At 61.5% G+C, this 14,071-nt stretch overlaps 1 protein-coding gene and 1 long non-coding RNA gene across 3 annotated transcripts; both read left to right on the top strand.

The window, feature by feature from the left end:
* Positions 1-243: 243 nt before the first annotated feature.
* Positions 244-1,246, top strand: LOC124228262 (uncharacterized). Its single transcript, XR_006885674.1, has 2 exons — positions 244-382; positions 862-1,246. It is a non-coding gene; the product is annotated as an uncharacterized LOC124228262 (long non-coding RNA).
* A 3,376-nt stretch (positions 1,247-4,622) lies between these two features.
* LY6E (lymphocyte antigen 6 family member E) lies at positions 4,623-8,559 on the top strand. 2 transcript variants are annotated; one of them, XM_046642661.1, is made up of 4 exons: positions 4,623-4,996; positions 6,863-6,968; positions 7,384-7,503; positions 7,592-8,559. In XM_046642661.1, the coding sequence occupies exons 1-4, from the start codon at positions 4,985-4,987 to the stop codon at positions 7,813-7,815; spliced, it is 462 nt and encodes a 153-aa protein (XP_046498617.1). In that variant the 5' UTR covers positions 4,623-4,984; the 3' UTR covers positions 7,816-8,559. The 2 variants fall into 2 exon arrangements, with proteins under 2 accessions (XP_046498617.1, XP_046498618.1); XM_046642662.1 differs by having other exon boundaries at positions 4,629-4,996; positions 6,858-6,968.
* Positions 8,560-14,071: the final 5,512 nt, after the last annotated feature.

Here is a 14,071-nt window from a genome sequence, read left to right as displayed (position 1 = left end):
AGGGGGCCGGGGGAGGGGGGAGGAGTAGGGGGAGCGGCGGGGGAAGACATGGGGGGCGGGGGAGAAGAGCAAGGAAGGGGGAGGACAAGGGGGCGGGGAGGGGGCCAGAGGAAGGGAGAGGGGAGAGAGGAGGGAGGCGGCCAGAGGAAGAGGACTGGGTTGAGCGGGGAGGGGATGAAGAAGACTGGGGGGGGAGGGGGGGGCGGGGAGGCCTGGGGGGGCGGGGGGGGCGGGGGAGGGCAGTGCTGGAGGCAGCCCTTTCCGGCAGCAGAGCCCAGGCTGGCTGGTTGCGGGCCAGAGGCAAGGAGGGGAGGCTGAGGACGTGCTTCCTGAGTCCTGCCTGGCTCTGCTTGGCCAGCTGGGGTGGCCCCTGTCCTCGGAGGTGCGGAGCAAGGGCCAAGGGTGGAGGTGGCTAGAAGGGAGGCAGTCGGGGCGGCGGGCAGTCCCCCGGGCCCGTGTCCTGACCCATGCTTATGGCCGCCTGTGAGCCCTGCTCCCGGCTAGCACCAGGGACAGGGACACGACCGGCCCGCAGGCTCGGGGTGGTGGGGGGGAGGGCGCTCACGGAGGCACTCCCAAGGCCACCACTGGTGTGGGAAGCCTGAGTGCTGCGGAATCAAAGGAGGGCTGAGAACTGGGAGGTGGGGTCTGACCCGCCAGTGCCTAGCTGAGAGGCGCTGGGAATGCAGGCCCCTCTGTGAAACAGGAGGTGGTGTCTTTTTCAGAAGCTCTGGGTGGGTGGTTGGATGGACATTGCTGTAAGGGCAGCCCCACCCCTCTGTGTCTCCGTCAGCCATCAATCAATGTCAGCCTCTGGGTTGCCAGCCCCAGGGGCCTCTCTGGGCCGCTGTCTCCCTACAGTTGAACCAGCTCGTCTCCACTTCCCCAGCTCCTTAACCCAGAGAAACTTCAATTTCTGCCCTCAAGATCCTTCACTTTCTGCTGGAACAACCCATCATCTAGGCGAAGGGTCTTCCTTGTCTTCTGGAATGAACACCCGGTGGATTGGATCATGTCATCGGTTCCTGGTTCAGAGAGCCTTTCAGAGCTTGCTAACAACCCAAGTCCTGCTCTCCCCTTGCTGGTCGTCACACGAGCTCCACCCCGCTGGTCACCAGGCACTTCACGGAGGAGCTTAGGCTGTGCAGACAGAAAGCCTTGGTCTGTGAAGGAACTGGGGGATGGTGGTCCCCAGCCCTCCTTCCTGCAATGCCATCCTTGCAAACATCGTGCTTCTCAATTCTAATTTTGTGGCTTTTTGTCCCCACAACACTGTCTCTCAAGCTGTATTTCCACTCCAGTGTGCTCATCCAGTTATTCACTGAGCACCTAGTCAATGCCAGGCCGTGCGCTGTGTGCGGGCAGAAGTACCAGGTTCTTCCACAGCAGGAGGGGGAGGGGGCTCACCTGGGTAGTCGGGAAGACCTCCCTGATGTGGACACTTGAGCAGAGACGTGAGGGTGCAGGCCAGGGAGGTCTGAAGGGCACTTCCTGTTCCAGGATTGGGAACAGCCATGCAAAGGCCCTGAGGTGGCAGTGTGAGTTAGAGGAAGAGCCTGAGGCCCCCGTGGTTGAGCAGGTGCTCTGAAGTCATGATAGCACTTTGGACTGTTTTCTGAGATAGGTGGGAGCCAGCCTGAGAGGAGTGTGCTGAGGCTCCACCTTGAGATGTGGGAGCTGGGCCCAGAGAGGGAAGGCAGGGAGTTCAAGGTGGCAGAGTCAGCATGACCTCCCCAGCCAGCTTCACCGGCTGCTCTGGCTGCTCTCTTTGCACACTGAGCCGCCACAGCCAGGTATGGCCCCTCCCAGCCAGAGCCCCAGAGCAGCAGGAGACCCTGCCCAAGACCTCAGGGGCTGGCTTCAGCGTCCTTGTCCCACCAAGAGGCACAGGCAGCAGGAGCAGCACTTTGATGGAGGGTGGGGAGGGCCAGGGTCGGCCCAGTTCCCCCACAGGACCCCTGAGCAGAGACCTGCAGTAAGAGTCTCCAAGCCACCGGTGGGGCTGAGGAGGGGCGCTTCCAGGCAGAAGTGCAGGGCCACCCAGAGACTGGCGCTAGGGCCCCTGAGGACACTGGCAGCAAGTGCCAGCCATGCCTGAACACCCTCCACAGGCTGGGAGCAGTGAACGCTGACACACCCAGTGCGGGTGGCTACTGCCTTCCCTCCTAGGATGAGAAGCCAGCATGCCAGCGATGGTCACCCAGTCTGCGCACACATGGTGCCCACCTCGCCACAGTGCAGCTGCCGCTGGGGCTGGGGGGAGGCAGCCAGCCCAGGAATCAGCAGTTAGTCTGCAAAGTCAGAGCTTTTCCAAGTGGCTAAAGAAGACGGGAGATGGCCACGTGGAGGTGTGCAATGTGACCTCAGAGCCAGGAAGGGCTGGGAGGGCACCAGAACAGCGGGGGCATGGGGAGGGATAGTGGGGATGGAGCCTATGGCCTTCCTGACCCTCCCAGACCTGCCCTGGCTGTGCATGGAGCAGGGCCAGCCAATGCTGGGGTGTGACTGCACCAGAAAACCAGATATGTGGGTGCGGGCAGATTTAGACCATGTAAAATTCCTCCTGGTTAGAGCTGCGGATTGTTAGAACCCAGAAATCTGGACAGTTTACAGGCACTGACCACCTTCTGGACGTCCTGGGGAAATTATATTCTGCCTGTGAAAGGTCACTCTTGGGGACAAGAAGTCCTCAGAGGGTATATCATCAGGCAGGAATTGGCCCAGATGAGAAAAGCCTGAGAGCAGTGGATACTGTGGGCCAAGGGGACCAAACCTGGACCACAAAGGCAGAGGAGTCAGCAAAATGAATAGGGGGCACGGTGGTGTGGGGATGCCTATTCCAGGATTGGGAATGGTTGTGCAAAGGCCCTGAGGTGGCAGTGTGAGTTAGAGGAAGAGCCTGAGGCCCCCGTGGTTGAGCAGGTGCTCTGAAGTCACAATAGCACTTTGGATGTTTTCTGAGGCAGGCGGGAGCCAGCCTGAGAGGAGTGTGCTGAGGCTCCACCTTGAGATGTGGGAGCTTCCTGCTGCTCTGGGGCTCTCGCTGGGAGGGGGCCACACCTGGCAGTGGCGGCTCAGTGTGCAGGGACAGCAGCCCAAGCAGCTGGATGAAGCAGCATCCAGCAGGTCCACCTGATCTCCCCAGGGACGAAGCTGGAGTGCCCCTGCCCCGCCAGGTCATTGCTTGCTGGGTCCCCTGAGACCCTGTGAGGTGGGCAGCTCTGTGTGCAGAGGGAGATGGAGAGAGAAAGTTCCAGCTCTGAGCCAACCTCACCCAGAAACTCCTCACCCACCGTCGTGTGTCTGAGATGACTTAGAGGAGAGACAGGCTCACAGTGACCCATGAGTGCCCACTTCATGGTGGCCACAGAACTCAGGGCCAGGACAACGCCATTGGCTCCCACCCAGTGCACACCCTGGGTGGCCATTGTCACCCCGTGGTTTCCAGCCAGAGATCTAGGTTCTGAATTCCTTCCCTGCATTCCTCCACCCCATGTCTGCTCTGGGAGGGCGAGTTGTGCGAGGCTCAGGTGGCCAGAGACAACACACCTGGCAAGTTCAGACCTGCTTCCCCAGCAGGAGGCTTAGTCACAGGAATCTCCCCGAAGCATTCCATCACCCACAGGGAAGCAGTGGCGGGTGGGGTGCCAGCGCTCAGGGGTCTGAAACTCCCCATCACAGGATGCACGAGTGCTAGGGTTGCTGGTCGTCTGGGACACCTGAGATTTGCAACACATCGGACTGGCAGCACAAGATCAGATGCTAAGGTCTGTGTGAAAACGAGAAGCCACAGGTCACTGCGAGAAGTCCCTCCCATGGGGCCCTGCACAGCCTCGGGCTCCAGGCCAGAAAGATGGGAAGGTGAGACAGCAGTGTCTGCAGACACGTCTAGACCTGCGAGCAGGTGGACATGCACCGGCCACTCCAGTGGGTGTCCAGGGGACACGAAGCCGGTTCCCAGAGTCTGGGGTTGAAGGAGAGACTGTAAGAGGTGCACCATGGGGGAGGGGGGGCTGTTATGGAAACCCCCTGGCATCAGCGGTGACCCCTGGTTATGCCAAGTCCCTGCATATGGAGCCTCCTTCGGGAAGAATGGACCCCGACGTCCCACCTCTTGGGGTCGCTGTGGGTTCGAGGACATGGCTCATCCAGCCACAACACACACCCTCTCAGACAAGTCCCGACTGGACCGCGCGCCGAGAACAGGCATCGAGGGAGCTAGCCTGGCCCAAACCACGGCCTGGAAGCCCCCGAAACGAGGATCCCTCTCCTCCAACCTCCTAAGCTGGTCCTGTCACCACCCGCTCCCCTACCCAAGGGAGAGCTCGCGGCTCAGCCCCGAGGCGAGGCCGGGGCCAACGACCTCAGGGAGCCCAGGCTGAGAGTCCCTGCCTCCACACCGCCCCTGGACGGCCGCCATCGGGAACGCCCACTCCACCTGCAGAAGGGATTCCAGCATTGCCGCGTGGGCCTCCGCGGACGCATTCCCTCCCCAGTGCTCAGCCCCAAACCCGTCTGGCCACCTGTGGGCCTCTGTCTGCGCAGCAGCCCCTCCGCCACACACCCGCCCGGCCTGGCCGGGCGCCGCGACGTCATCGCCCGCGTGGGGACGAGGAGGGGGAGGGAAGAGGAGGGTTGGCGCGCCGGAGGAGGAGGATGGAGAGGAGGACGAGGAGGATCGGCGGCCGGGAGGATGAGTAGGAGAAGGAAGGGGAGTGGGAGGATCATCGGCAAGCCAGAGGAGGCGGCCCGCGGCGCTTGAGTCGCCGGGTGGGCCGGGAGCCCGGAGAAGCGCTTCGGTGCCTGGCCTGGGCGCCAGCCGGCCCCGCCCCCGGGCACGCTCCCGACTCCGCCCCCGAGATCGCCCCGCCCCGGCTCCGCCCCCGGACGCGTCCCGGCCCGCCCCGCCATCTGCGCTCGGTCGGCCGGCCTGGGAGCTTGGGGCTGCCGCGGGCTCCGGGGGTCGGCGAGACCGTGGACCTGCATGCGCCTGGCGGTGAGTCGCGTGGGGGCGGCGGAAGGCGCCCTGCAGGACGATGTGGGGAGGGAGCAGGGGGCGCCCGGGGAAGCGAGGAGAGGTCTGGAGGAGGCTGGCAGTCGGGGGTTAGGGTGGGCCCGGCCCCAGGAGGCTGAGCCTCCATCCCCAGCCCCCTAGCCCCGCAGCCCTCTCGAATATTTCCGAAGATCTGGGGCCGGAGCGGGTGGAGACCGCCGCCAGGCGTCCTCCCTGGCTGGGTGGCCCAGGGCTGCGCAGGCACTGGGAGCCCATCACCCATCCCTGGGTTCTCCGTGACTCTCACGTGGGGACTAGGGAGGGGCAGCCTTCCTGACTCGAGGAGGGGGCTGCGATCTCCGCGGGCCGGCAGGAAGGGGAGAACTCGCTGCCCTGGGGATCACCCCGGGGACAGGAGCCTTCAGGGCAGAGGTGACGGCTCCCTGTTTAGCATAGATTATGCAAGCATGTGAGGCGTCTAGGAACCCAGGTCCTCTGTGCGGAGCCACCTGGTCCTTTCCCTTCTCAGGCCTAGAGTCACTGGGGGCCGGCTTTCCCAGAAATCAGTGCCGTGACCCTGTGGGAGGAGTGCGCAGTCTGCTTCCCAGATGGTCCTGCCCCCGCAGCCCACTGGCTCTCCTCAGGGCTCCCTGTGCCTGTCTGGGAAGCATCTGACAGTCCCGCCCGGCCCTACTAATGCCCGTCCACTCGGGCCAGTGCCTCAGCCCAGCCTAGCGTGGCCTGCTTGGTTGGGTGCCTGGCAGTGGGCAGTGGGGACCCTGGCTGTGACTGTTTGTGGCTGTGCATGCCAGGGCTTCCTTGAGGACAGCTCAGGGCTCCTCCACCCAAACCCTCACTTTACCGAGGAGGAAATGGAGGCGCCTTCTTCCCCAACTGCCTGGATCGGGGGACAGGCCCCAGCTGGGCTTGGCACTGTTCCCAGACAGCTGCCACTCCTGCTCTGACCCCAAGATCTCAGCCCAGACCCAGGCCCAGGACTGGGCACGAGGGGTCCGCTGCCAGCCCCTCCCCAAGTGTGTTCTCTCTCTGGCCTTCCTCTTCCTCCCAGGCCTGGAGTGCCCCTACCCGCTACCTGGTGTCCTCAACAGAAGGCAGCAGGCTCCTCCTCCCACGCCAGGCCTTCTGCCAAACCAGAACCAGAGCCCCAGCTGGCCACACTCAAAGTGCTTTCCCCACCCACCACCACAGGCCTCTGCCCAGGGGAGGGTCCAGCTGCAGGGGACTGGGCAGCCCCCAGGGACTCACGCCCACCCGGCTGACACTGGCCTGTGGTTCCCGCCGGTGTGGCTAGTGTGTCGCTGAGCCTGTTTCCCAGCCGCAGATGGGGAATGAGCAGATACTCAGAGGTCCTTGTCTTCCGTGTCAAATAACATACAGAATGGGAGGCGCCCCTCGCCCTCCCCGCACAGAAGCTTCTGAGGTGGGTGCTCAGCCAGGTGTGCCTCATTCCCCCAACCCAGCCCTGAGTGCCCATGCCAGGCACAGGGCTGGCCCATGGAAAGTTCTGGATGCAGGTTAGCTACTATTATCCCCTCACCCCCAGGACCACAGGCAGGGGCCACTCCTTTGGCATCACACCTCCTGCCTGTGTGATTCTGAGACTGGTAATGAGTTTCTTAGTCTGGCCTCCAGTGTCCTCTTCCCCAGCAACAAGCGCCACAGGCCTGGGGAGGGGTCTCAACTGAAGGAGCCTGTACCACGTGAGGAGCAGGTTAGGAACAGACCAGAAACACACTCTGTGTTCTGCCCCAGCTGCTGGAAGCTGGCAAGTCCCAGCCCCAGGGCCTGGCACTCAGCGTGGGGTGGGCAGCTGGGCCGGCCCTCCAACGAGCTGTCTTTCCAGAGCAGACCGGGCTTCTTGGGCTTTGTGAGACCCCAGACGGGACACCTGCCCCCTCCAGAATGAAAGTCTTCCTGCCTATGCTGCTGGCTGCCCTCCTGGGAGTGGATCGAGGTGAGAGCCCTCAGGGCCTTTTGGCTGCCCAGGACCTCCTCTCCCCCGAGATCCTTCCAGCCTGTCAGTCCTGTCCAGTCCCGTCCCGTCCTGTCCCGTCCCATCCCATCCCCGTGTGAGCTGCTCTGTGCAACCTGAGAGGCCTCTGTCTCCCAGCCAACGGGCTGCTCCTCCCTCCTGCTCCCACTGGAAACCTCCACCCTGCCCCACACACTGTTGTCACCATGCATTTGAATGTCACTGGAGCTCCTCAGGGCCCCTGGTGTCATTGTCTTTTCTTGGGGGCCTCGTATACAATAGTTGCTCAATAAATATCTGCAAAAGATTGGGTATTGGGCGTGTGCAGGTGTGAGGGATACTGGACAGCATCCCAGGGCATGAGACCGGGTCGCCAGCATGTCCCCTCCGTCTGCAGCCCACTCCCTGGTGTGCTTCTCTTGCACGAATCAGAACAGCAATTTTTACTGCCTGAAACCGACCGTCTGCTCTGACTCGGACAACTACTGCGTGACCATGTCTGCCGCCGCGGGCATTGGTGAGTCGGGGTGCCAGCCGGCCAGGCTTCCACCCGACCCGGCCCCCTGCCATCTGTCTCTCCACTCACAACCTTGTTTTCCGTGCAGGGAACATAGTGGACTTGGGCCACTCCTTGAACAAAGGCTGCTCCCCGATCTGCCCTGGGCCCCCGAGTGTTAACCTTGGTGTGGCGTCCGTGGGCGTCCACTGCTGCCAGAGCTTCCTGTGCAACATCAGCGCGGCCGATGGCGGGCTGCGGGCCAGCGCCACCATGCTGGGCCTGGGGCTCCTGCTTAGTCTGCTGTCCGCTCTGCTGCGGCTTGGCCCCTGACCACTGGGGCCCTGTGCCCGGCCCAGACTCCCTAAGCTCAGGAAGGAAAGCCCAGCCCCTCCCAGACCCCAAGAGGATATCAGAGCCTCCTCCTCCAACTTGTCACCCTGCCTGATGACACCCCCCTGGTCCCCACAGTCACGCCTGCCCCCTGCACCTACACCTGCCAGCTGCCCTCACTTCCGGGGTCAATGATGTGACCTTCCTCGGGAAACCTGGGAAGGGATGAAGGTCCCCCTGGAGCCTGAGGGTCCTGGAGTCAGAACCGAGTCCCGGGGACCATAGAAGGGGCATTTACGCCCCGGGCCCCATCCTGTCTGCCCCAGGTGGTGTGGATGATGCGCTTCGTGCCACTGTGTCTCAAAAGAGGAAGGGTGCTTGGGTACACTCAGCTGTGTGGACAGGGGTGCAGTGTGCCCCTGCCGTGTGTGCATGTGTGTGGCTGTGTCGGGCTGTGTTTGGAGGGGGTGGGGGTAAGGGTCAGGAGTCCGACATTAGCAGCCCCGAGAGCTCCCACACCAGCACTCCTTTTCTCTGGCATTTCATACCCCACATTTCACTCACTACGAGGGCAGTCTTTTGGGGGACAGAGGTTCCACTGCTTTCAGGTCTGGGCTGCTGGCCCCAGGAACCGGCTCCCAATCCCAACTCCTGCTGCGGCCCCCACCCCTCCTCCACCCCATGCTGGAGCCCTCCTGCTGCTTTGTGCCTCAAATAAAAACAGATGTTCCACCCCTCCCTGCACTGAGTGTGACTGCCTCTGGCCCACCCGCCTGGGAGCCCCCCTCCCCACAGGGCCCTGATGTGCTGGAGGGGGTGGCAGAGATCCAGTGTGGGGCCCCAGTGTGGAAGGGTTGGGGATCCCCATGGCAGCGCCCCACACTGAGGCCCACTTGGGGCAGGGGGGTCCACAGCCAGCTGCCTGCGAGGCTGAGAAGGGAACGTCCGCCTCCTGCCTTCCACTTTGTCCTGCGCGTGGCTGGGCGAGGCCGCGTGGGAAGTTCCTCCTCGGGCCAGGGAAGGAGATCCACCTGCTTCGGGAAGGAGGCAGGACCCTACGGAGGGGGAGTGGGGGTGGGGCAGGACACGACCTGCAGGAGCATGCATGGGGGACAGGCACCAGCCCCAGGGCTTGGGGGCTTTGGGAGCAGGGCGTGTGGGCTGGTTGGGCCGAGGAGGGCACAAAGCCTGCCGGCAGCAGGATCTCAGTAGGTGGGTGAGCGAGACGTGCGTCCCAAGGGCCCATGGGAGGAGTGGGTCAGGGTCCCAATGCAGAGTGCCAGGGCTCCCCTGGAGAAGGCCTCAGACCCTGGCTGGAGGGCAGGGGTGCTGCTCGCCAGCCATTGCTGTGCGTGCCCACTTCCCCTTTGCCGGCCTGTTGTGGTCTCCAAGGACCGAGGGGGCGGAGGCCCGAGCAGGGGGCCCTGCAGTCGGTGAATTGTGTTGGCAGCCGAGGGGCTTCTTTGATTGAGCTGGTGGGCAGAAAACGAGGGGCGGTGAAGGACTGAAGCAAGGCGCTCCGTGAAGGCTGAGGTATTCCTCAGGACGCTGCCAAGCCTCTAGGATGGTGGGAAGGAACGAGGTGGGTCTGGGTCCCTTTACCTCCCGACCCAGGCTGGCCAGAAGTTCTAATGTGCCTGCGTCCAGGGTCCGAGAAGCACCGTCCAGTGGGGTGGGATGGTGGTCACAGTGGGGGCTTAGGAGTCTGGCCCGTCTCCTGGGGTCCCTGAGATCAGGGCAGGCACTGAAGCGCATGAAGGCAGTGTCCTCATCATCGCCACCAAACAGCGATAGCCAGCCATGCAAGTGGCTGAGCACCAAGGCTGTGATGGAGCCCAGGGGAGGGCGGGCCTCCAAACAAACCTAGCAAGAGGAGAGATCTGCTCCCGGAAATCAGAGTGACACGGTGTGGTGGGGACAGCAAGCGGAAGGGGAACCGGGCCCAGCCAACACCTTGTGGAACGATCTGGAAGCACATCTGAGCAGCCTGGTTGAGACTCAGTGGGAAGGGAAAATATTGGGGTTCACTTGAGTGGATCAGACCAGCATTAAAACAAAAGTAAGGAAAAGAATTCAAGGGGATGAAATCAAATGTCGCCCAGGAATGCTGGTAACTGTCAGCCCAGATGATGGCTATCTGGGGAGTTCTCAGTCCCCACATAAAATGTATTCACTACATCGTTCACTCAAAACCAATCATAAGCAACTTTGCTAAAGGGACCACCCCGTGAATGGAGGCTGCAATGTGGGGTGAGAGGAAGCTGCGCGTGTCATCTTGAAAGTCATGGTCAGGAAATTGAACTTGAGCCCTAGAGCACCGGGAGCTGTGGGGCGGGTGCAGTGGCAGGTCTATCTGTAACAAATGTTCATTCTAAAACTAACCCAAGTCTCCGTCTCTGGGTACCTGCTATTTTCAGGTGACATTAATCTGTTATCCCTTTGCGTGCAACCTCACTGAGAGATGGGTATGGTTATCCCCAGCTTTCAGAAGCGGAAACTGAGGCTCAGAGGATTGCAGCCACTTGCCCTGCTGGGTCTGTGCTCCTCGGGCCTAGCATTCCCTCTGCTTTGAGTTGGAGAGTAAAGTCTCTAGGGCTGGGGTCAGGGGCAGCCCTGACCTGAGGGCGGCTGGTGGTCCCACCTGGCTCCTCCTGCCCCTCCCTGGGGAGGTGGGAGGCTGGGAGGGGCAGGCTGTGTTGCAGCAGAGGAGGCTGGGTGGGGAAGGGGAGGGGAAGGGTGGGAGGAGGAGCCTACGGCTCTGAGTTTCCATTTCCTGCAGCCTGGGGGAGGCCAGGGAGGGAGAGGAGGGGTGGGGGACACCGGAAGAGGGACGGGAGGGGCAAAGCAAAAGAAAGCACTCCTCAGGCCCTGTGCCAGTGCTCTTGCTCAACCCTGGCGTCTGCCCAGCCCCCAGGGAGGTACCAGGTGGGATGCTGGAGGCCCCGGCACGCTCGGGTCAGGAGTCGGACTCCCCAGTCTCAGTGCCCAGGTGCTGGATGAAGCCCCCATTTCTCTGTAGCCAAATTCAGCTCCGCCATGTCTGGCCCCTGCCCCCTGCCCCCTGTCCCCTTGCCTGCCCCTCCCAGGCTGCTCCGTCTCAGGAGCCCCCATCTCCGAGAGCTGAGGCCTGTTCACACTGATGTCTGCCCTCGTCCCTCTAACACCTGGGCAGAGGTGGGTGGGGAGCTCACAGCAGCCCAGAGAGGGTGGGCCCCCGGGCTGAGCAGAGCCCCTCCCCACCTGCACCCCAACCCCTTAACAGAGGTCCTCTTCACGGCAGGCTGCATTCTGCTTTCCAGTCTTCAATCTGTCCATCTTGCTTTTGTCGAGAGAGCCTCTTCTGGAACAGCTCCAGGCCCTTCCTTGTAATATTGAGCAGGAAACCCCACTTCTCCCATAGCTGACCTCCTTCCTGAGGGCTGGAGAGGACACTGCATGAAGGCTCCCCGGAGCCCCCTGACCCTCTCCGGACCACTCCCCTTCCCCCTCCCTCTGCCCTTAACTCCTCTGCTGCCCCCTTCCCAGCCTCAGGACCCACCCCTCCTCCAGGGAACCTGAGAAGCCAATGGGGACACTGAGGCAGCCAAGATGGGTAAGCACCTGCTGGGGTCCACTTGTATCTGGGATCAGCCAGGCAGGTCCCTGAGCTCTGCCCAGCTTTCAGCAGGCCAGGGGGCGGCCCTGGACCCCTGCATGTGGGAGTGCCCCCAGCCACCCCTCATGTACTTCCACACTCTGGGTCCCACACTGACAGTCCCATTGACCACGGGAGGGAGAGTGTGGAGCACTAGCCAGGGTCCAGGACTTGGGACACTGCTTGCCCTCCAGGCCTGGGCTGGCAGTGGGCAGGAGAGGGGCTCAGAGGCTGAAAGGGCAGGTTTCAGTAGCTCCACCTGCACAGGCCCCCTCCTCACGTTAAGGTCTGGGCAGTGAGGATGCGGAGGGGCTCTTGGCCACCTCTACCCAGAGGAGCGGGCAGGATCCCGGGATCAGAACAGGTGGGTATACTGATGGTCTCCCCACACCTCTTCACATCTCACCCCTCAATCTCAGTGAGATCCCCACCCCACCAACGGCACTCGGCCCCAGATCTTCCGGGCTTGGGGTCCAGGGCCAGTGAGGTGAGGGGCGCCTGGGGGCTCTGGGCCTGGGGAGACACCACGGTCAGACCCGGGCAGGGGCAGGGGGCTAATTGCTCCTTTTTTTTGAGGAAGATTAGCCCTGAGCTAACTGCTGCCAATCCTCCTCTTTTTGCTGAGGAAGGCTGGCCCTGAGCTAACATCCGTGCCCATCTTACTCTACTTTATATGTGGGACGCCTACCACAGCATGGCATGCCAGGTGGTGCCATGTCCATACCAGGGATCCGAACTGGCGAACCCTGGGCCACCAAAGCGGAACGTGCGCACTTAACCACTGCGCCACTGGGCCAGTCCATAATTGCTCCTTATTAATGTACAACTATCAGTGCAAATAATCCGTAACCAATCTATAAATCAAAATTGTGGTGAGTTTATCATGAGCCAAATGTGAGGACCATATAGCCTGGGAGAGTCCTTCCACAAAGGAACGGAGCACTCCAAAGAAGTGGGGGTGTACAGAGTGGTTATGCACCCTCAGAGAGCATGTATCCCACATGATTGAAATGTCCCTTTTACAGTACTTACAAGACTGCTCTGAGGGCACAGTGATTGATGGACATGGTAGGTAGTAGGTCGGCTGTCTCGGTGGGCACAGCAGGGTGGCAGGTCTGTTGTCTCAAGCTGGGTGATCACAGGTGAGCTGTGTGGTCACAGGTGAGCACAGCAATCACTTCCTAGCCTAAGGAAAGATGCTTATCCTTAAGGAAATGCTAATATGGGGGAAGTTGCAGCTTTACCTTAAGGGCATTTGTTCTTGCCTTTGAGACATAGGAAATGCTTCAAGCAGACATAAATGTCTGTTCAATGGCCACATCAGGCCCTTTTGGAAAAAAAAAAAAAAAAGTCCAGGCCAAATCAGCTTTATACCAAGTGGCTTCCTCATATACTCCAATATATGCTATTGCTTGTCATTTTCATCACAGCCCTTCCCCCAGGATTGCAGGAAGCCCAGCTCCTCAGGACTGGAGAGGAAGGGCATTCAACCCTGCCTCCCCCACACCTCCATTGGGGCTCTGGGTGGGACCTTGCCCCCGTCTCCCCCCTGTGCTTCTCAGGGCGGAGACCTGGAGTGGTCCTGGGCTCCCCACTCTGCCCTCCCTGCGTAGCCCCCTCCCCCAGGGCCCAGCCAAGACCCTGGCCAGCTCCCCGAGGCCGGGCCAGCTCCCCGAGGCCGGGCCTGCTCCAAGCTCTCAGAAGGCAGTTGCAGCCTCGCCCTCCCTTGGGTAGGGTCCTGAGTCTCAGATTTGGGTACCCAGTGGTACCTCACTTTTGGGGCCTCAGCCCTCCACCCCTCAAGGCCTAGTGAGAGCTGTGGTCCCTGTGGGACCATAAAGGGGGCCACCCCTGGCAGGAGGGGAGACTGAGAACCCGGGCATCCCAGGTCGCACTGTGAGCAGGAGTCCCCTGCCCCACCTCCTCACTGCCCTCCTCTGAGGGTCCTCCAGAGCCACCGAGAGCAGGGGCAAGGCAGAGGGCTACTGTGGGGCAGAAAAATAATTGTCCCTCTACCTTCCTAGGTTCTTGGCTGAGACACTCCTTCACAACCCACCCCCACCCAATAAATGACATTAACAGGAGAAAAACAAACACAAGTTTAATGACAGGTATATCTCCCATACACATGGGAGAGACCCAGGAAAACTGGGGAACTCCTTGAAATGGCCCAAACCACCACCTTAAAAACCATCCCCGGCTAAAGACAAAGGAGGAAGGGGGGCAGCACAGTGACAGGCAGTGACCAGGAAAAGCCCAGCGACAGAGGGCAAGGCTGTCATGCAGACAGCAGACCGCCTGCTCCACTGATCAGTTTCTGGAGGTTAAGAGTCACCCTCCTCGTCCTGGGACAGAGGGGGACGCCCTGACACGTGGAGATTTCCCTCATAAGTGGAAATTTCCCTCACAAAAGGGCAAGTGCTACTGAGAGCTTCTGTGTCTGTTTGTTAAAAATAATCAGGCTAAAATAATCCTTATGCCAAAGAAGCAGATTTTGGGCTGACAGATTCTGCTCCCCCATGGCCCCAAGAGAGCCCGGGACCCCTTAGCGCTGCTTCTTTCCTGGCCCCTCCCCCTCCCTCTGCAAGGCTTTCAGGGGCCCCCTGCGGCTGAGAACTTGGC

The sequence above is a fragment of the Equus quagga genome, chromosome 16 (genome assembly GCF_021613505.1).
Source record: "Equus quagga isolate Etosha38 chromosome 16, UCLA_HA_Equagga_1.0, whole genome shotgun sequence".
In the NCBI taxonomy this organism is placed as follows: Eukaryota; Metazoa; Chordata; class Mammalia; order Perissodactyla; family Equidae; genus Equus; species Equus quagga.
This window is presented reverse-complemented; position numbering and strand designations above follow the sequence as displayed.

Bases quoted from the DNA above. Each gene is read 5' to 3' on its own strand.
- LY6E (XM_046642661.1), top strand. The intron at 6,969-7,383 runs GTGAGAGCCCTC...CTCCGTCTGCAG, and splicing joins CCTCCTGGGAGTGGATCGAG to CCCACTCCCTGGTGTGCTTC. The intron at 7,504-7,591 runs GTGAGTCGGGGT...TTTTCCGTGCAG, and splicing joins GTCTGCCGCCGCGGGCATTG to GGAACATAGTGGACTTGGGC.